General features: G+C 48.8%; 2 protein-coding genes across 2 annotated transcripts in view; one reads left to right on the plus strand and one right to left on the minus strand.

Annotated features, from left to right (window-relative positions):
* The window catches only part of parp1 (poly (ADP-ribose) polymerase 1), a 116971-nt gene that overhangs the window by 3857 nt on the left and 91381 nt on the right, over positions 1–21733 (plus strand). Inside the window, exons 2-4 of the mRNA XM_070885835.1 lie at positions 5823–5985; positions 8271–8386; positions 11782–11996. Coding sequence (XP_070741936.1) covers positions 5823–5985; positions 8271–8386; positions 11782–11996 — 494 coding nt within the window. The remainder of the gene's footprint in view (positions 1–5822; positions 5986–8270; positions 8387–11781; positions 11997–21733) is intronic.
* adorb1a (adenosine receptor B1a) lies at positions 15260–16233 on the minus strand. The gene is given in 5 exon segments (XM_070884623.1): positions 15260–15444; positions 15447–15692; positions 15695–15911; positions 15914–16030; positions 16033–16233. Coding segments are annotated over 5 exon segments (966 nt in total).

Consider the following 21733-nt stretch of genomic DNA (forward strand, 5'->3'; position numbering starts at 1 on the left):
CTTCCTTGGATTTATCACTATCCCGAATTTCCCTTGTTAGCCACGGTTGAGCCACCTTCCGCGTTTTATTTTTACGCCGGACAGGGATGTACAATTGTTGAAGTTCATCCATGTGATATTTAAATGTCTGCCATTGCCTATCCACCATCAACCCTTTAAGTATCATTCGCCTGTCTATCCTAACTAATTCATGTCTCATACCATCGAAGTTACCTTTCTTTAAATTCGGTACTCTAGTCTCTGAATTAACTGTGTCACTCTCCATCTTAATGAAGAATTCTACCATGTTATGGTTACTCTTCCCCAAGGAGCCTCGCACAACAAGATTGCTAATTAATCCTTCTCATTACACATCACCCAGTCTAGGATGGCCAGCCCTCTAGTTGGTTCCTCGACATATTGATCTAGAAAACCATCCCTTATACACTCCAGGAAATCCTCCTCCACCGTATTGCTTACAGTTTGTTTAGCCCAATCTATATGTAGATTAAAGTCACCCATGATAACTGCTGTAACTTTATTGCACGCATCCCTAATTTCCTGTTCGATGCCATCCCCAACCTCACTACTACTGTTTGGTGGTCTGTACACAACTCCCACTAGCGTTTTCTGCCCTTTGGTATTCCGCAGCTCTACCCATACAGATTCCACATCATCCAAGTTAATGTCCTTCCTTACTATTGCGTTAATCTCTTTAACCAGCAACGCTACCCCATCTCCTTTTCCTTTCAGTCTATCTTTCCTGAATATTGAATACCCCTGGATGTTGAGTTCCCAGCCTTGGTCACCCTGGAGCCATGTCTCCGTAATCCCAATTACATCATATTTGTTAACAGCTATCTGCGCAGTTAATTCATTCACCTTATTACGAATGCTCCTCGCATTGAGGCACAGAGCCTTCAGGCTTGTTTTTTTAACACACTTGGCCCTTTTAGAATTATGTTGAAATGAGGCCCTTTTTGATTTTTGCCTTTGACTTTTCTGCCCTCCACTTTTACTTTTCTCCTTTATACCTTTTGCTTCTGACCCCATTTTACTTCCTTCTGTCTCCCTGCAGAGGTTCCCACCCCCCTGCACTATTAGTTTAACTCCTCCCCAACAGCACTAGCAAACACTCCCCCTAGGACATTGGTTCCGGTTCTGCCCAGGTGCAGACCGTCTGATTTGTACTGGTCCCACCCTCCCCCAGCACCAGTTTGAATCCCTTCCTCTTGCACCATTCCTCAAGCCACCTATTCATCCTAACTATTCTGCTATTTCTACTCTGACTAGCACGTGGCACTGGTAGCAATCCTGGGATTACTATCTTTTTGAGGTCCTACTTTTTAATTTAACTCCTAGCTCCCTAAATTCAGCTTGTAGGACCTCATCCCGCTTTTTACCTATATCGTTTAGCTTTTTACCTATACCTATATGCACCACAACAACAGGTTGTTCACCCTCCCCCTCCAGAATGCCCTGCAGCTGCTCCGAGACATCCTTGAACCTTGCACCAGGGAGGCAACTTACCATCCTGGAGTCTCATTTGCGGCCGCAGAAACGCCTATCTATTCCCCTTACAGTGGAATCCCCTACCACTAAAGTTCTCCCACTCTTTTTCCTGCCCTCCTGTGCAGCAGAGCCACCCACGGTGCCATGAACTTGGCTGCTGCTGCCCTCCCCTGATGAGCCATCTCCCCCAACAGTACCCAAGGTGGTTGTCGAGGAAACTTAGCTTAAATTAACTCAGGCGGAGACTTTCAGAATTTGCTTCGAGAGAAGTTTATTACTAAAACTAGCAAGATATCTTGGAGAGCCCGCTTAGTGCGTACCAAGGCAGAACTCTGAAGTTAACAGGCAAATGTGCTCTATTCTTATACTATTGAAACAGGAATTTTATCTGTAACTTACCACTCAAGTACATTATTCATACATTCTTTGTAAATGCCATCAAAGCAAGAACTTTATCTAAAACTCCACACATAAACATTATTCATATATTCCGTGAGTACAAAGATCATCTATTATACATGAGCATTATTCATACATTACAAAGGTCATCCCGGTAGGCACATTTTATCTCTTTCTTGCATAGTTTCTCCCAGTCCTTCTGTTGATAACCAGCTATCTGGATACTCATGTAAACACCAGATAGTCATGTATATAGAATTTTCTGTTCTTTGAGGTTGATGAGGTTCGGTAATTCTCTCCAGCTTCGTGAATTGTACAGAGTCAGCAAAAGCGAACTTAACCCTTCCTTTAACCTAGGACAAGGATTGGGTTTTTTCTTCTACAGTGGTATATCTGTTTTGGAGGGAGATGACCGCAGGGGACCCCTGCACTACCTTCCTTCCACTGCTCTTCCTGATGGTCACCCATTCCCTATCTGCCTGTGTAACCTTTACCAGCGGTGTGACCAACTCGCTATTCACGGCATTGTCAGCATCGCGGATGTTCCAGAGTGGATCCATGCACAGCTCCAGTGCCGCAATGCGGTCTGTCAGGAGCTGCAGCTGGATACACTTCCCGCACACATAGTAATGGAGTATTTAATAAAACACTCAACACCAGGTCTGGGTTTGAAGATTCAAGTAGTTTTTACTTGCACCGGTTGGGAGACCGCCTGCTCTATGTCTGTAGCCAGGCTTCTCCAGTGATACAAAGTTCCAAGCAATCTTTTATAGACTTGATGCATGTTAGCCTCGTGCACGGTCCCTTATGCCATTTAATTGGCCCAAAGCCCGCGTGCACAATTGCTGATTGTGTGACGCGAAAGGGAATTAATCAATCATTGGCCTATGTCTCATACCAGTTTTCTCCATCGTGTCACTTCTGACCCCTTGCCCTGTTTAACTGTCTCTCTAGGCCTCCCGTGGTTCAACCGTTTGGCTATTTGTAATTGACCTCAGGTTATACAACTTGTAACACTTAATCATTCTGACATATTATTCTTAGCGTTATCTCTTCTGCCCATTAAGCAACTTAGAAAGCTGACCACTGCAAAAGTCTGTTTAGCTCTTTGTAGTCCCGAGACCCATTCTTCACCCTTTAATTATAGCAGAGTTCGAAAGCCCCACTTCAGATGGCCAGTGTGAGTGTTGGAAGCTGGGCAGTCAATTGGTTTCACATCTCCAACCACACAGTCGTGGCTGGGATTGACTTCGTAAAGGCAAGAGGAATGGTATATCTGGGATTGCAGTGCTTTTGTCCGAATTAACCTTTCTCGTTTTAGATAGCAATGTAATAGCGATAAGATCAGTGCGGAGGAGGAAGGCTGTTCAGCCCGTCTTTGTTCATTTCCTACATTACAACAGTGACTACACTCCAAAAATACTTCATTGGCTGTAAAGCGCTTTGAGACGTCTGGTGGTTGTGAAAGGCGCTATATAAATGCAAGTTGCTGTTGCTAGCGTGTATTACATTTACTGGCTTGAGTCACTGCCCTCCGTGCCCTACTCTCATTTAATTGAAAGAAATGTTCAGGATTGGCCTGATTCACACCCCGAGCTGTCTGTATGATTCACCTGTTAGACCTCGAGCTTCTCATGCCCCAGACCTTTGATGCGGAGAGGGGCCTTGTGGATCTTCCCCCGCACTGCTTCCAACATACGAGGGTCTCCCTTGTTTCTCAGCGAGCCCGACGGGACAAAGTGCTCAAAGTGCAGTCTGACCAGACCACAGCACATGACTTCCTCTGAATTCTATTGCAGCGTAACTAAGACCGTCTATTTCCACCTCCGTAACATCGCCCGTCTCCGCCCTTGCCTCAGCTCATCCGCTGCTGAAGCCCTTATCCATGCCTTTGTTACCTCTCGACTTGACTATTCCAACGCACTCCTGGCTGGCCTCCAATATTCTACTCTACGTAAACTAGAGGTGATCCAAAACTCGGCTGCCCATGTCCTAACTCGCACGAAGTCCCGCTCACCCATCACCCCCGTGCTCGCTGACCGACATTGGCTCCCAGTTAAGCAACGCCTTGATTTCAAAATTCTCATCCTTGTTTACAAATCCCTCCGTGGCCCTTCCATATCTCTCTAATCTCCTCCAGCCCCCCCCCCCCCCCCCCCCCCCCCCCGAGATATCTGCGTTCCTCTAATTCTGCCCTGTTGAGCATCCCTGATTATAATCGCTCATCCATTGGTGGCCGTGCCTTCTGTTGCCTGGGCCCTAAGCTCTGGAACTCGCTGCCTAAACCTCTCCGCCTCTCTACCTCTCTTTCCTCCTTGAAGACCCTCCTTAAAACCTATCTCTTTGACCAAGCTTTTGGTTATCTGCGTTAATTTCTCCAGTCGTTTGGTGTCAAATTTTTATCTCCTAATACTCCTGTGAAGCACCTTGGGACGTTTCACTACGTTAAAGGCGCTATCTAAGTACAAGTTGTTGTTGTATTCTCTCTAATTAAAGATTTTGCCCATTCACATGCTTCCTGTTTAGACCTCGGTTGACGTCGAAAGAATGGACTTGCATTTCTATAGCACCTTTCACGACGTCAGGATGTCCCGAAGCTCTCTGCAGCCAGGCAAGTCCTTACTGAAGTGACGTCACTGTTGCAGGAAACGCGGCAGCCAATCTGCGCACAGCAAGATCACACGCACAGCAATGAGATCAATGAGCAAATAATCTGTTGGCTGAAGGGATAACTATTGGCCCGGACACCGGGGAGAACTTCCCTTGGTCCAGTACCGTACCCGGTATAATATAGACTTGTACCCTTACAGAAAGAGGGACTGGCATTTATAGAGCACCTTATCAGACTGTTTGCAGTGAACAGGAGTTTTATACCGAGGGGAGATAAAATGTAAGACAGAGAGCGGGGGTTTAACTTTTTTAACTTTTTTTCCATTGCGGTTTGTGAGGCGAGGTTAGTGACTGGAGCAGATAGCGTGGCAACATATGTTAGATATGCGCTTGGCCACGCAGCCAGTTTCTGTGTTGTAATCTCTCTCTGGCTCTCGAGCATCTCTGAGCTCCACACGATGAATTGTTTGCAGTTCCATTGCCGTTGCTACGCGAGGATTTGCGGCAGCCATTTTGCGCGCCGAAACGAGTCCGAAGGACTGCTCCCCGTGTATTTGCCGTGGTGTTTGTTGAGGAAAGGATGTTGGCCGGGATACCGAGGGAGCTCTTTGTTCATGTTGTAACAGGATCATGGGCTGTTCAACATCCGTCTGAAGAGGCCGAGCTCGTTTTAATGTTTCATGCCTCGACCTAGATTATGTGTCCCATTTTAAAAAAAATCAAGCATTGCAAGCTCAGTTGGTACTACTCTGGCTTCTGAATCAGAAGGTTGTGGGCTCAAGTCCCACTCCAGACACTTCAACACATGGCTGACACTCCAGTGCAGTGCTGAGGGAGTGCTGCACTGTCGGAGGGTGAAATGTTAAACCGAGGCCCCGTCTGCTCTCTCAGGTGGACGTAAAAGATTTCACGGCACTATTTCGAAGAAGAGCAGGGGAGTTATCCCCGGTGTCCTGGGCCAATATTTATCCCTCAACCACTATCGCTAAAAGAGATTATCTGGTCATTTATCATATTGAAGTTTGTGGGAGCTTGCTGTGCGCAAATTGGCTGCCGCATTTCCCACAATACAACAGTGACTACACTTTATTGGCTGTTAAAGGAGCTATTTTTTTTTCTCTCCTTTCTGATACTCCAGCCTATCTGAGCAATAGATCCCCTCCCCCCCCCCACCCCCGGTCAGGGTTCAGGACACCACTTCAGACTTGCACAGACACCTCCATCAATGGGGGGGGGGGGCGGGCGGTTGCAGCGTCCCGTGCCAGTGTTGAAGTCGCCTGTGTTGCCGGTGTGACTGTTGCATGAATGTTGTTCCCTTGCAGTCGCCGATGTTTGACGGGAAGGTGCCACATTGGCACCACTACGCCTGCTTCTGGAAGCGAGCGCGGGTCGTGTCGCCCGCCGATGTGGACTGCTTGTCGGACCTGCGGTGGGACGATCAGGAGAAGATTAAAAAGGCCATTGAGACCGGAGGGGCAGGAGGAGGTACGTTATATTTTCACTATTACATTCCCATTGTAAATTGCCGTGTCCAGCTTTATAATTGAGGTTGAGGAGGTTGGGCCTCTACTCATTGGAATTCAGAAGAATGCGAGGTGATCTTTTCGAAACGTATCAGATTATGAGGGGCTTGACAAGGTGGATGCAGAGAGGATGTTTCCACTGATGGGGGAGACTAGAACTAGGGGGCATGGTCTTAGACTAAGGGGCCGCCCATTTAGAACTGAGACGAGGAGAAATTTTTTCTCTGAGGGTTGTAAATCTGTGGAATTCACTGCCTCAGAGAGCTGTGGAATCTGGGACATTGAATAAATTTCAGACAGAGATAAACAGTTTCTTAACCGATAAGGGGATAAGGGGTTATGGGGAGCGGGCGGGGAAGTGGACCCGAGTCCATGATCGGATCAGCCATGATCGTATTAAATGGCGGAGCAGGCTCGAGGGGCTGTATGGCCTAATCCAGCTCCTATTTCTTATGTTTATAATGGAAACTGCCCGTGTAAATGTGTCGCGCTGTAAGTGTACCCTCCCACCAGTGGTGGTGCTAGAGAGCCTCTACTGGCAGGAGGGTACCATTACACCAGGCTAATCGTCTCTCCTCTGGGTCTCACTTCTCTCCTCAATTCTTTTGTTCTCCTTTCTTTCATTTCATTTGGGAGGTGGTGGGTGGTGTGGCAGAAATAGCCACCAAAGATTGCATGGTGATGGTGGGGTGGAGGGGGGGTTCTCAGTGGGTGTTTCTCACCCCTTGGCTCCCATCATGCCCCTCACCCTTATCTTCCCACAAGCCATTTCTCTTCCTGCCAGCCCCTCACTACCCTATGGACTACTCCCTCCCTCTCCCTCACCCCCTCCCCACTATCACTGACCTCATCCTTAGGACTCCATCCATAGCCACCAAGAGGCCCTCTCAACCAGTTTCCCCTCCCTATCCTACTCTACCTTCTTATTTGTTTCCCTTAAAGAGGATTTGTTTGCTTTCATAATTCAACTTTTTTTTGAAAACAATATAAATCTAATTAGAATGAGGCAAGAGTCTGCCCTTCTCTCCAGATATCTCTTTCTCTTCGTACACATTTTCCACCCGCATTGTGGGATTTACAACCCAGTCTAGGCAACTCAATGAGTAAAAATAAGACTCTTATTCAGAATTTTTTTGCTTTTTTTTATTAGGTTATGAATGTTACTTTTTGCCGGTAAATTCTTGTGTAGGTGAAAAATTCAAGTTGGTGGATTGTTCAGAATTAGTGGCTTGAAAAACAAAATTGTGAGCCAGCTAGGCCTGAGCTAGGTCTGTGAGCCAGCTAGGCCTGAGCTAGGCCTGTGAGCCAGCTAGGCCTGTGAGCCAGCTAGGCCTGAGCTAGGCCGGTGAGTGAGCTAGGCCTGTGAGCCAGCTAGGCCTGAGCTAGGCCTGTGAGCCAGGTAGGCCTGGCATCGTACTTCCCATCTATGTTTTATGTTTCCTGACTCTCCGCTTTGTCCTATTTGAAATGTTGTGGTTTGGGAAGGGCTGTTCTCTGTGCTTTGACCTCATTGGCGGATTAATCCTAAATTACCACTCTGAGATCTGTTGGCCTCGGCAGCTTGGGATATCAGCAAATTAAGAGGAGCGTGCACTTAGACTCCATGTATGACCCTACCAGGCTCCACAGCATGCACCTAATCATAGAATGAATCAGCACAGAAGACAGCCATTCGGTCCATTGTGTCTGCCGGGACTTTGAAAGAGCTGTCCAATTATTCCCACTTTCCCTGCCCTTTCCTCAGAACCCTGCAAATTTTTCCTTTACAACTCTATATGCGATTCCCTTTCGAAAGTTACTATTGAATCTCCTTCCACTGCTCTTTCAGGCCGTGTTTTCCAGATTACAACAACTAGCTGCTTAAAATATGTCTCCTCATCTCCCCTCTGGCTCTGCTGTTAATTATCTTAAATCTGTGTCCTATGGTTATTGACCCTTCCGCCAGTGGAAACACTTTTTTTTCCATATTTACTCTAGCAAAACCCTTTACAATTTGGAACACCTACCAAATCTCTTTACCTTCTCGAACGAACAAGCTTGCTTTCTCTGCTGTCAGGAGAACAATCCCAGCTTCACCAGTCTCTCAAGCAGACGGATTAGCTTGGACATAGTTTACGGCTGTACCATGACGTGTGGATGGCCAAAATTTGGAGACTCATTTATCTTCCCTACTAAATCTGTAGGTATTGGGATTCCACTATCCGTCTTGTTTGCCTTTTAAAGCATGTTCTCTTTTTAAAAACACAGGCAAAGGCGGTAACCAGGTTGAGGGGAAAGGGGAGAAGACCCTGAGTGATTTTTTAGTGGAATATGCCAAATCAAACAGGAGCACCTGTAAAGGCTGCAGCAAAAAAATAGAAAAGGTGAGTGGACATCAAGCAATCACTTCGAACATTGAGGAGTTAGAATAACACAGTCTGGGAGTTACAATCATCGAATTGTTGCAGCACAGAAAGCGGCCATTCGGCCCGTCGAGCCCATGCTGGCTCTCTGCAAGAGCACTTCAGCCAGTCCCACTCCCCCACCCTTTCCCCGTAGCCCTGCAATTTCTTTTCCTTCAGGTACTTATCCAACTCCCTTTTGAAAGATAAGATTGAGTCTGCCTACACCACCCTTTCACGCAGTGCATTCCAGATCCTAACCACTCGCTGTGTAAAACGTTTTTCCTCGTGTCGCCTTTGGTTCTTTTGTCAATCGCCTTAAATCTGTGGCCACTGGTTCTCGACCCTTCCACCAATGGGAACAGTCTCTCTCTATCTACTCTGTCCAAACCCCTCATGATTTTGAACATCTCTATCAAATCCCCTCTCAACTTTCTCTGCTCTAAGGAGAACAACTCCAGCTTCTCCAGTCTATCCACGTAACTGAAGTCCCTCATTCCTGGAACCATTCTCGTAAATCTTTTCTGCACCCTCTCTAAGGCCTTCACATCCTTCCTAAAGTGTGGTGCCCAGAATTGGACACAATGTTCCAGTTGAGGCCGAACCAGTTTTTTTTTAAAAGGTTCATTCATAACTTCCTTGCTTTTGTACTCTATCCCTCTATTTATGAAGCCCAGGATCTCGAATGTTTTATTAATCGCTTTCTCAACCTGCACTGCACCTTCAACGATTTGTGCACATATACCCCCAGGTTCTTGCACCCCCTTTAGAATTGTACCCTTTAGTTTATATTGCCTCTCCTTGTTCTTCCTACCAAAATGTATCACTTTGCACTTTTCTGCATTAAATTTCAATTGCCATGTATCTGTTCATTCCACCTGCCTGTCTATAACTAGTTAGAATAATACAGTCTGGGAGTTGGGACCCAGTTAGAATAACACAGTCTGGGAGTTCGGGCCTAATTAGAATAACACAGTCTGGGAGTTCGGGCCTAATTAGAATAACACAGTCTGGGAGTTCGGGCCTAATTAGAATAACACAGTCTGGGAGTTGGGGCCTAATTAGAATAACACAGTCTTGGAGTTGGGGCCCAGTTAGAATAACACAGTCTGGGAGTTCGGGCCTAATTAGAAAAACACAGTCTGGGAGTTTGGGCCTAATTAGAATAACACAGTCTGGGAGTTGGGGCCTAATTAGAATAACACAGTCTTGGAGTTGGGGCCCAGTTAAAATAACACAGTCTGGGAGTTCGGGCCTAATTAGAAAAACACAGTCTGGGAGTTTGGGCCTAATTAGAATAACACAGTCTGGGAGTTGGGGCCTAATTAGAATTACACAGTCTGGGAGTTGGGGCCCAGTTAGAATAGCACAGTCTGGGAGTTCGGGCCTAATTAGAATAACACAGTCTGGGAGTCGGGGCCCAGTTAGAATAACACAGTCTGGGAGTTCGGGCCCAGTTAGAATAACACAGTCTGGGAGTTCGGGCCCAGTTAGAATAACACAGTCTGGGAGTTCGGGCCTAATTAGAATAACACAGTCTGGGAGTTCGGGCCCAGTTAGAATAACACAGTCTGGGAGTTCGGGCCTAATTAGAATAACACAGTCTGGGAGTTCGGGCCTAATTAGAATAACACAGTCTGGGAGTTGTGGCCTAATTAGAATAACACAGTCTGGGAGTTCGGGCCTAATTAGAATAACACAGTCTGGGAGTTTGGGCCTAATTAGAATAACACAATCTGGGAGTTGGGGCCCAGTTAGAATAACACAGTCTGGGAGTTCGGGCCTAATTAGAATAACACAGTCTGGGAGTTCGGGCCTAATTAGAATAACACAGTCTGGGAGTTCGGGCCTAATTAGAATAACACAGTCTTGGAGTTGGGGCCTAGTTAGAATAACACAATCTGGGAGTTGGGGCCCAGTTAGAATAACACAGTCTGGGAGTTGGGGCCTAATTAGACTAACACAGTCTGGGAGTTGGGGCCCAGTTAGAATAACACAGTCTGGGAGTTGGGGCCTAATTAGACTAACACAGTCTGGGAGTTGGGGCCCAGTTAGAATAATACAGTCTGGGAGTTGGGGCCCAGTTAGAATAACACAGTCTGGGAGTTGGGGCCCAGTTAGAATAACACAGTCTGGGAGTTGGGGCCTAATTTTACATTACGCATTTTAAAAAAAGGCATTGGTAATACAGGACAAAGATAATGTCATTGTCACTTAGGTGCCAGCCTTGGCTCAGTGAGTAGCACTCTTGCCTCGGGAGTCAGAGGGTCGTGGGTTCAAGCCCCACTCTCGAGGCTTGAGCCCATAATCCAGGCTGATGCTCCAGTGCAGTGTTGAGGGAGAGCTGCCATCTTTCAGGTGAGATGTAAACCAAGGGTTTCTCAGGTGTGCGGGGAGGGAGTCGAGAGTTATGGGGAGCGGGCAGGGAATGGAGCTGAGTCCATAATCAGATCGGCCATGATCTTATTGCAAGACGGAGCAGGCTCGGGGGGCCAAATGGCCGACTCCTGCTCCTAATTCTTTTGTTCTTGTATCAGCCACAAAGTGCCTTTTTTTTCGCCCTTCCCCTATCTCCTCCAGTAACTGCTCCTGGAAAGAGCCTGTTGATGGCAGGATTGAGTTCAGCTTCCCTCAATGTCTCCGCACGGTGTGTGGCTCAGTGCCGTACACGGCAGTGCAGTTAGCGATTGGGCCAGCAGGGGGCGTGGGGTCAGGCCTCTGGTAAAAGGGCTAATGGTTTCCTGCTGGATGTAAAGACATTGCTTCAACCTGATAGAAAGTGGCTGGGAGAGTCTCTGGTTGGTGTTTTAATTAAATAATGTGGCGGGCATGGATTCTTGTCATTTTCTTATATCCATTCTGGGGACGTAGGCAAGGTCGGCATTTATTGCCCATCCCTAATTGCCCTTGAGAAGGTGGTGGTGAGCCGCCGCCTTAAATCACTGCAGTCCGTGTGGTGAAGGTACTCCCACAGTGCTGTTAGGGAGGGAGTTCCAGGATTTTGACCCAGCGACGATGAAAGACCGGCCGTATATTTCCAAGTCAGGATGGTGTGTGACTTGAAGGGGAACTTGGAGGTGATGGTGTTCCCATGCGCCTGCTGCCCTTGTCCTTCTAGGTGGTAGAGGTAGCGGGTTTGGGAGGTGCTGCCGAAGAAGCCTTGGCGAGTTGCTGCAGTGCATCTTGTCAATGGTACACACTGCAGCCAGGGGGCGCCGGTGGTGGAGGGAGTGAATGTTTAAGGTGGTTTAGCGGGGACATAACATTGAGGAGCCCAGGGCTCCAGGCCCCCGGTCCCTTCCCCATCCCCCGCCCTCGCTCCCTCCATCATCTCGCTCCTTGCTGTTTAAAAATCCTGTTGCGTTTCCACCACACAGGATACGGTGCGAGTCTCGAAGAAAATGATTGACCCGGAGAAGCCGCAGTTGGGAATGATTGACCGCTGGTACCATCCCGACTGCTTCGTGGGCAAGCGGGCGGAACTGGGCTTCCTGCCCGCCTACAGCGCCACCCAGCTCAAAGGCTTCGGCCTCCTGAACGCAGAGGACAAGGGGGAGCTGAAGAAGCAGCTTCCGGCTGCCAAGAGTGATGGGTATTTATTGACTCATGAATTTTGATATATCTGTAACCTGACTGTACTCTGCACCCAAATAGTTACAAACAATCACAGTGCAGGATTCCAGTCTGTAATAAGAACATAAGAAATAGGAGCAGGAGTAGGCCACCTGGCCCCTCGAGCCTGCTCCGCCATTCAATAAGATCATGGCTGATCTGATCATGGACTCAGCTCCACTTCCCCGCCCGCTCCCCATAACCCTTTATTCCCTTATCGCTCAAAAATCTGTCTATCTCCGCCTTAAATATATTCAATGACCCAGCCTCCACAGCTCTCTGAGGCAGAGAATTCCACAGATTTACAACCCTCTGAGAGAAGAAATACCTCCTCATCTCAGTTTTAAATGGGCGGCTCCTTATTCTAAGACTATGTCCCCTAGTTTTAGTTTCCCCTATGAGAGGAAATATTCTCTCTGCATCCACCTTGTTGAGCCCCCTCATTATCTTACATGTTTCAATAAGATCACCTCATTCTTCTGAACTCCAATGAGTAGAGGCCCAACCTACTCACCCTATCTTCATAAGTCAACCCCCTCATCTCTGGAATCAACCTCGTGAACCTTCTCTGAACAGCCTCCAATGCAAGTATATCCTTCCTTAAATACAGAGACCAAAATTGTATGCAGTACTCCAGGTGTGGCCTCACCAATACCCTGTACAGGTGTAGCAGGACTTCTCTGCTTTTATACTCTATCCCCCTTGCAATAAAGGCCAACATTCCATTTGCCTTCCTGATCACTTGCTGTACCTGCATACTAACTTTTTGTGTTTCATGCACAAGGACACCCAGGTCCCTCTGTACTGCAGCACTTAGCAATTTTTCTCCATTTAAATTTGGGTAATCACCGCCGGATACCCATTATTCTATATATAAACCCCCTGAATCCCTCGATTAGATTCCAGTCTGTAATCACCCCCAGGTATCCATTATTCTATATATAAACCCCCTGAACCCCTCGATTAGATTCCAGTCTGTAATCACCCCCAGGTATCCATTATTCTGTATATAAACCCCCTGAACCCCTCGATTAGATTCCAGTCTGTAATCACCCTCAGGTACCCATTATTCTATGTATAAACTCCCTGAACCCCTCGGTTAGATTCCAGTCTGTAATCACCCCCAGGTATCCATTATTCTATATATAAACCCCTGAACCCCTCGATTAGATTCCAGTCTGTAATCACCCCCAGGTATCCATTATTCTATATATAAACTCCCTGAACCCCCCGATTAGATTCCAGTCTGTAATCACCCCCATGTATCCATTATTCTATATATAAACCTCCTGAACCTCTCGATTAGATTCCAGTCTGTAATCACCCCCAGGTATCCATTATTCTATGTATAAACCTCCTGAACCCCTCGATTAGATTCCAGTCTGTAATCACTCCCAGGTATCCATTATTCTATGTATAAACCCCCTGAACCCCTCGATTAGATTCCAGTCTGTAATCACCCCCATTTATCCATTATTCTATATATAAACCCCCTGAACCCCTCGATTAGATTCCAGTCTGTAATCACCCCCAGGTATCCATTATTCTATATGTAAACCCCTTGAACCCCTCGATTAGATTCCAGTCTGTAATCACCCCCAGGTATCCATTATTCTATATATAAACCCCCTGAACCCCTCGATTAGATTCCAGTCTGTAATCACCCGCAGGTATCCATTATTCTATATATATACCCCCTGAATCCCTCGATTAAATTCCAGTCTGTAATCACTCCCAGGTATCCATTATTCTATATATAAACCGCCTGAACCCCTCGATTAGATTCCAGTCTGTAATCACCCCCAGGTATCCATTATTCTATATATAAACCCCCTGAACCCCTCGATTAGATTCCAGTCTGTAATCACTCCCAGGTATCCATTATTCTATATATAAACCCCCTGAACCCCTCGATTAGATTCCAGTCTGTAATCACTCCCAGGTATCCATTATTCTATATATAAACCCCCTGAACCCCTCGATTAGATTCCAGTCTGTAATCACTCCCAGGTATCCATTATTCTATATATAAACCCCCCTGAATCCCTCGATTAGATTCCAGTCTGTAATCACTCCCATATACCCATTATTCTATATATAAACCCCCTGAACCCCTCGATTAAATTCCCGTCTGTAATCACCCCCAGGTATCCATTATTCTATATATAAACCCCTGAACCCCTCGATTAGATTCCAGTCTGTAATCACCCCCAGGTATCCATTATTCTATATATAAACCCCCTGAACCCCGTGATTAGATTCCAGTCTGTAATCACCCCCAGGTATCCATTATTCTATATATAAACCCCTGAACCCCTCGATTAGATTCCAGTCTGTAATCACCCCCAGGTATCCATTATTCTATATATAAACTCCCGAACCCCTCGATTAGATTCCAGTCTGTAATCACCCCCAGGTATCCATTATTCTATATATAAACCCCCCTGATCCCCTCGATTAGATTCCAGTCTGTAATCACCCCCAGGTATCCATTATTCTATATATAAACCCCCTGAACCCCTCGATTAGATTCCAGTCTGTAATCACTCCCAGGTATCCATTATTCTATATATAAACCCCCCTGATCCCCTCGATTAGATTCTCCCCGACCTCTATGTGTGCTATCGATCCGTGCTGTGCTCAGCTAACTCTGCTCCTCGCCTGACTCTGCTCCTGTCCCAGCATCCCAGGAGATTCTGTTCATTACTTTTTAAATTCGGTCTTTGTGACAAAATTCCCTGGAGCTGGAAAAGTGCCGGGGCGGGGAAGGTTTCTTTAGTGCAAATGATTTTACCGTCCGTGTTCTCGGGGCAAGCTGATGGATTTCCATCTGAAACGTGTTGGAGCGAATGTCACGGAGGGGGTTGCAGATAATCCCTGTACAATCGCGTGTGGGTTTTTTTAAAGTATGATACATTTTTTTGCACTGCTCTTCCATGTAACTGTACGGAGTACCATAGGCACAACAACAAAAACTTGCATTTATATCGTACAATAAAATGTCCCAAGGCACTTCAAAAGGAGCGTTCCCGGCCAGACTCTGTCTCCGAGGCAAGTAAGGAGATATTGGGGCGCACGGGCGGAGTAAAGGGGGTGCTGCCAGCTGCCCTGGCACTGCAGCGTGGCGAGAGGCAGCAGCGTGGAGGGAGGGCGATTGCGGGGAGGTGTTGGTGGGGCAGTTCTGGACTCCGGTCCACGGAACATTGCTTGGTGCTGGCAAGAGTGGGAGGGGGGGGAGCGGGGTCAGTGGGGTGTCAGTCTGCCCTCACGTCGGGGCCCCACCTGCGAGCGGCGACGGCACACGAAGATGGCCTTGAAGGCGCGCCTGAAGGCTTTCATCTTGAAGGCGTAGAGGACGGGGTTGACGGCGGAGTTGGCGTGGGAGAGGACGATGGCGGCCAGCAGGAGCGGCAGGGGGACCGGGCAAGCAGCAGCACGCAGTTGATGACGTGGAGGGGCACCCAGCAGGGGGCGAAGAGGGCCAGCACCAGGAAGAGGGAGCCGGCTGTCCTCCTCCGACCCCCCCCCCCCCCCCCCCCTTTGCCCGCCGCCCTGCGCACCAGCCGCTGCACCTCTGCTAGGATGCGGGCGAACATGGCGGCCAGCGGGCCCCACACACAGCCGATGAAGTTGAAGTGGACCATGTAGCTCATGCCCATCACCGTGACGAAGAGGCGGCGGCCGGCGGGGGCTTGTGCCAGCCCATCAGGGGCACCACGCCGATGAGGAAGGACAGGAGCCAGATGGTGGCGCCGGGGTTTCTGGGCGTCGCGGTGGCCGGGTAGCGCAGCGGGCGGAAGATGGCCACGCCGCGCTCCAGCGCCACGGCCAGCAAGCCGAAGGTGGAGCTCTGCGTCAGCACGATCAGGACCGAGAGCATCAGCAGGCACAGGGTGGAAGTTGTGCCGGGGGGAGGCCCAGGTTGCTCAGGATGGCGCCGGGCACGGCCAGCGCGCCCACGCCGATGTCCGCCGCGGCCAGCGAGACCAGGAAGTAGTTGGTGGCGTTCCGGCAGCACGGCGGTCTCGCCGCCGGCGGTCCCGCAGCACAGCGGCGCAGACCAGCGCGTTCCCCGCCGTGGAGGCCGCCGCGATCCCCAGCTCCGCCAGCGCGTAGGGAAGGTTGTGGGGGGGGGCGCGGTCTGTGGGCGTGGCGTTTGCCCGATCGGTGGTCGCGCTGGTGAAAGACGCCATTTTGTGTGCCGTGCCCGAGGTCATCCGCCGTTGGTAGGGCCCTTCAGCGGGCTGTCGGAGCGAGCTGGTCCGAGCACCTTTGTCTTCCCCTTGTCGGTCAACGTGTCATCACCTTAAATATAAATCAGAATTTAATGGTATCGTCGTAAACTAAATGGTGTAATTTTAATGGGGTGCAGGAACAAGGGAGACCTGGGGGTTCACATACACCAATCTTTGAAGGTGGCAGAATAAGTCGATCAGGCTATTTAAATAAAAAGGCATACAGGGTCCTTGGCTTTATAAATAGAGGCATAGAGTAAAGCAAGGAAGCAAGATCTTTCATTTATATAGCACCTTTCACGACCTCGGGTGCCGCAGGGATCAGTGCTGGGACCCCAACTATTTACAATCTATTAATGACTTGGAAGAAGGGACTGAGTGTAACGTAGCCAAGTTTGCTGATGATACAAAGATGGGAAGAAAAGCAATGAGTGAGGAGGACACAAACAAGCCTGCAAAAGGACACAGACAGGCTAAGTGAGTGGGCAAAAATTTGTCAGATGGATTATAATGTCGGAAAGTGTGAGGTCATGCACTTTGGCAGAAAAAAAATCAAAGAGCAAGTTATTATTTAAATGGAGAAAGATTGCAAAGTGCTGCAGTACAGCGGGACCTGGGGGCACTCGTGCATGAAACACAAAAGGATAGTATGCAGGTACAGCAAGTGATCAGGAAGGCCAATGGTAACTTGGCCTTTATCGCAGAGCGGATGGAGTATAAAAGCAGGGAAGTCTTGCTACAGTTATACAGGGTATTGGTGAAGCCACACCTGGAGTTTTGGTTTCCATATTTAAGAAATGATATACTAGCTTTGGAGGCAGTTCAGAGAAGGTTCACTCGGTTGATTCCAGAGATGAGGGGGTTGACTTATGAGGAAAGGTTGAGTAGGTTGGGCCTCTACTCATTGGAATTCAGAAGAATGAGAGGTGATCTTATCGAAACGTACAAGATTATGAGGGGGCTTGACAAGGTGGATGCAGAGAGGATGTTTCCACTGATGGGGGAAACTAGAACTAGAGGGAATAATCTTAGAATAAGGGGCCGCCCATTTAAAACTGAGATGAGGAAAAATTTCTTCTCTCAGAGGGTTGTAAATCTGTGGAATTCACTGCCTCAGAGAGCTGTGGAAGCCGGGACATTGAATAAATTTAAGACAGAAATAGACAGTTTCTTAAACGATAAGGGGATAATGGGTTATGGGGAGCGGGCGGGGAAGTGGAACTGAGTCCATGATCAGATCAGCCATGATCTTATTGAATGGCAGAGCAGGCTCGAGGGGCTGTATGGCCTACTCCTGTTCCTATTACTTATGTTCTCAGACTGTCAGAAAGCACTTTACAGCTTTACAGAGTTGAAATGCCGTCACTGTTGCAATGCACGAGTATAAAAGTTGTGTTAAATTATGGTAAAACACTGGTTAGGCCTCAGATTTGGTATTGTTTTCAGTTCTAAGCACCAGACTTCCGGAGGATGTCGAGGCCTTGGAGAGGGTACAGAGGAGATTTACTAGAATGGTACCAGGGATGTTGATATTGATGATAAAGATGTGATTGCACTAGAGGGGTACAGAGAAGATTTACGAGGATGTTGCCACGAATGGAGAAGTTTAGCTATGAGGAGATACTGGATAGGCTGGGGTTGTTTTCTTTTGGAACAGAGGAGGCTGAGGGGAGATTTAATTGAGGTGTATAAAATTGAGGAGCCTAGATAGAGTAGATAGGAAAGTACTATTTCCCTTAGCAGAGGGATCAATAACCAGGGAGCATAGACTGGTTACAATGGTGGGCAGGTCGGTAACAAGATCATTGGCAAAAGAACCAGAGGCAAGATAAGAATTTTTTTTGTTTCCGCAGTGAATTGCTGTGTTCTGGAATGCGCTCTGAAAGGGCCGGGGATGAGTGGGCTGACTTATGAGGAAAGGTTGAGTAGGTTGGGCCTCTACTCATTGGAATTCAGGAGAATGAGAGGTGATCTTATCGAAACGTATAAGATTATGAGGGGGCTTGACGAGGTGGATACAGAGAGGATGTTTCCACTGATGGGGGAGACTAGAACTAGAGGGCACGATCTTAGAAGAAGGGGCCGCCCATTTAAAACTGAGATGAGGAGAAATTTCTTCTCTGAGGGTTGTAAATCTGTGGAATTCGCTGCCTCAGAGAGCTGTGGGAAGCTGGGACATTGAATAAATTTAAGACAGAAATCGACAGTTTCTTAAACAATAAGGGGTTATGGGGAGCGGGCAGGGAAGTGGAGCTGAGTCATGATCAGATCAGCCATGATCTTATTGAATGGCGGAGCAGGCTCGAGGGGCTGTATGGCCTGCTCTTGCTCCTATTTCTTATGTTTTTGAGCAGATTCAATAATAACTTATAAACAGGAATTGGATAAATACTTGAAAAGGAAAAATTTGCAGGGCTACACGGAAAGAGCGGGAGGAGTGGGTCTAATTGGAGAGGTCTTTCAAAGAGCCAGGACAGATGAATGGCCTCCTTCTATGAATTATGTTGAACAATGCAACAACAGGCTCAGTGGGCAACACTTGCCTCTGAGTCCGAAGGTTGTGGGCTCAAGCCCCACTTGGAAACACGAGCACATAAATCTAGGCCGACCTTCCCACTGCAGTGCTGGGGGAGTGCGGCAATGTCAGAGGTGCCGTCTTTCAAATGAGGCATTAAACCGAGGGGACGTCCCGTCTGGCCTCCCGTCTGTGTGCGAGTCTCTAAATTGACGCTTAAACCCACGACTTTCTGACTCCGAAGGCGAGTGTGTCGCCAACTAAGGCCCGGCTGACACCAGGAGCCCTGCGTGTGCCCATGGTTTCCTTGAGCTGAGTGGCAATACCCAGTGCAGGCCGTCCCCCTATCTCCAAACCCACAACTAAGCAGGGGGTTCTCCCCGGTGTCCTGCCCACTATTTATCCCTCGACCAACAGCATCAAAACAGATGATGTTTGTGGGAGCTTGCTGTGCGCAAACTGGCTGCCGCGTTTCCCACATTACAGCAGTGACTACACTTCATAAACTACTTCATTGGCTGTAGAGTGCTTTGGGACGTCCCGAGGTTGGGAAACGGTGCTGTCGAAATGTAAGTCCTTTGCTTTAACCTCAGAAAGTGCTGGAAATGATCAGCGGGTCAGGCAGCCTATGTGGAGAGTGAGAAACAGAGTTAACGTTTCAGGGCAATGGCCGTTTGTCAGAACTGCAAGATGTTCGAGACGAACCGATTTGAAGCAATTTTCCCGGGATAAACGGGGTATTTCATCTCTAACGTCTTCCAGTTCTGACGACGGGTCATCGGCCTGAAACGTTGACTCCGTTTCTCTCTCTCTCTCCACAGATGCTGCCTGACCCGCTGAGTATCTCCACCATTTTGTTTTTATTTCAAATTTCCAGCAAACTCCGCCGCATTTTGCCTTTATTTTCTCCCGGCTCCCAGTCATTGATCAAAGCCTTTGTTTCCGAAGCCCTCCGCAGTCTCGCCCCATCCTATGAGTGCAACCTCCTCCAATCCTGCGTCTCGGCACACACCCTCTGCCCTTCTGACTGGGCTGCGGTGTGACCCAGCCTCTCGTTCCCCCACCCCCACTCCACCACTATCAACGGCGGAGTCACCAGTCCTCACTGCCCTGCACTCGTTCTTTCGCTAGACCCCTCTCCCTTCACTGAATCATAGAAATTTACAGCACGGAAGGAGGCCATTTCGGCCCATCATGTCCGTGCCGGCCAACCAAGAGCTATCCAGCCTAATCCCACTTTCCAGCTCTAGGTCCGTAGCCCTATCGGTTACGACACTTTAAGTGCACATCCAAGTATATTTTAAATGTGGTGAGGGTTTCTACCTCTACCACCCTTTCAGGCAGTGAGTTCCAGACCCCCATCACCCTCTGGGTGAAGACATTTCCCCTCAAATCCCCTCTAAACGTTCTATTAATTATTTTAAATCTATGCCCCCTGGTTGTTGACCCCTCTGCCGAGGGAAACAGGTCCTTCCTATCCACGCTATCGAGGCCCCTCATAACTTTATACACCTCAATCAGGTCTCCCCTCAGCCTCATCGATTCCAAAGAAAACAAACCCCAATCTTTCCTCATAGCCAAAATTCTCCAGTCCAGGCAACGTTCTTGTAATTCTCCTCTGCTCCCCCTCTAGTGCGATCCCATCTTTCCTCCGCCTGCAAACGCTAGCTGCTCGCCCAAGCCTCCAGTCACCTCACCTTCCGTCTCCTGAACCTTCCCCTCCAGACCGAGTACTCTGACCTTTCACCATTGGTCATGTTGCTGGGAGTCGGCAGTGGGGTCAGACCTTGGGTGGGGGGGGGTGAGTCCGCAGGGGGTCCGGTCCGACCACGGGGTGGGGGGGGGGGGTCGTCTTTTATTTATTAACTCTCGGAGATGTGGATGGTGCTGATGAGGCTCATCCCGAATGGCCCTCGAGAAGGTGGCGGTGACTTGCTGGGCCAGTTCAGAGGGCAGTTAAGAGTCAACCGCATTGCTGGGGGTCTGGTGGGGGCCAGACGGTGGTAAGGACGGCAGGTTTCCATCCCTGAACCAGTTGGGGGTTTTTAACGACAATCCCACAGCTCCCTGCTCACCGTTACCTTGAGCCAGCTCTGAGCTGCCCAGCCTTGGCGCTGCCTCACCTGCGCTGACTTGTCTCGCTGGCCCGTCTCTCCGGCACGCCCGTTTGATGCTTGCTGCCTGTCCCTTGCCCATCGGGGCGATGTCGCTGCGAGGTGGGGGTTCTGAATGCGCGGCTTGCTGCTCTGACTGTGACTCGGAAGTGTGTGTTGGGGGTCTGGGAGCGAGTCCTTTTGAAGGGCTGCTTTCCAGGCAGGAGGCTGCTGGAGACGTGACTCGGAACCAGTGCCGTCCTGCGGCCTGCCTGATATAATCTCTCTGGAGTCCCCGGAGGGAGGCGGGGGAGAAGGGGGGAAGCACCCTGATCATTAGTGCAGGCTCTGTGTAGCTTTAATTAGCAGCAGTGGGCAGACTGACCCTCAACCCCTCCTGCGAGAACATATTCCCCGTGAGTTTGTGTTTCATTGCTGGGGGAGGCTTTGACTGACAACACTGCAGGTGCTGGAAATCTGAAATGAAAGTGGAGAAATGCTGGAAACACTGGATGGTCGGGCATCGGTGGGGAGAGTGAGAGGAAGGAAAAAAGGTCATTGTTTCAGGTCTTTGCCTGACCCTTTGTTACATGTTCTGAGCAATTCACACACTATCTCACTCTCACCTCCTTGACAACATTGACACACTCCCGGGGACCCCCTGCTCATATTGACACACTCCCGGGGACACCCCTGTCCATATTGACACATTCCCGGTGACCCCCTGTCCATATTGACACATTCCCGGAAACACCCCTGCCCATATTGACACATTCCTTAGGACCCCCTGTCCATATTGACCCATTTCTTGGGACCCCCTGAACATATTGATACACTCCCTGGTCCCCCTGTCCATATTGACACACTCCCGGGG

Source organism: Pristiophorus japonicus, chromosome 7 (genome assembly GCF_044704955.1).
Source record: "Pristiophorus japonicus isolate sPriJap1 chromosome 7, sPriJap1.hap1, whole genome shotgun sequence".
Lineage (NCBI taxonomy): Eukaryota > Metazoa > Chordata > Chondrichthyes > Pristiophoridae > Pristiophorus > Pristiophorus japonicus.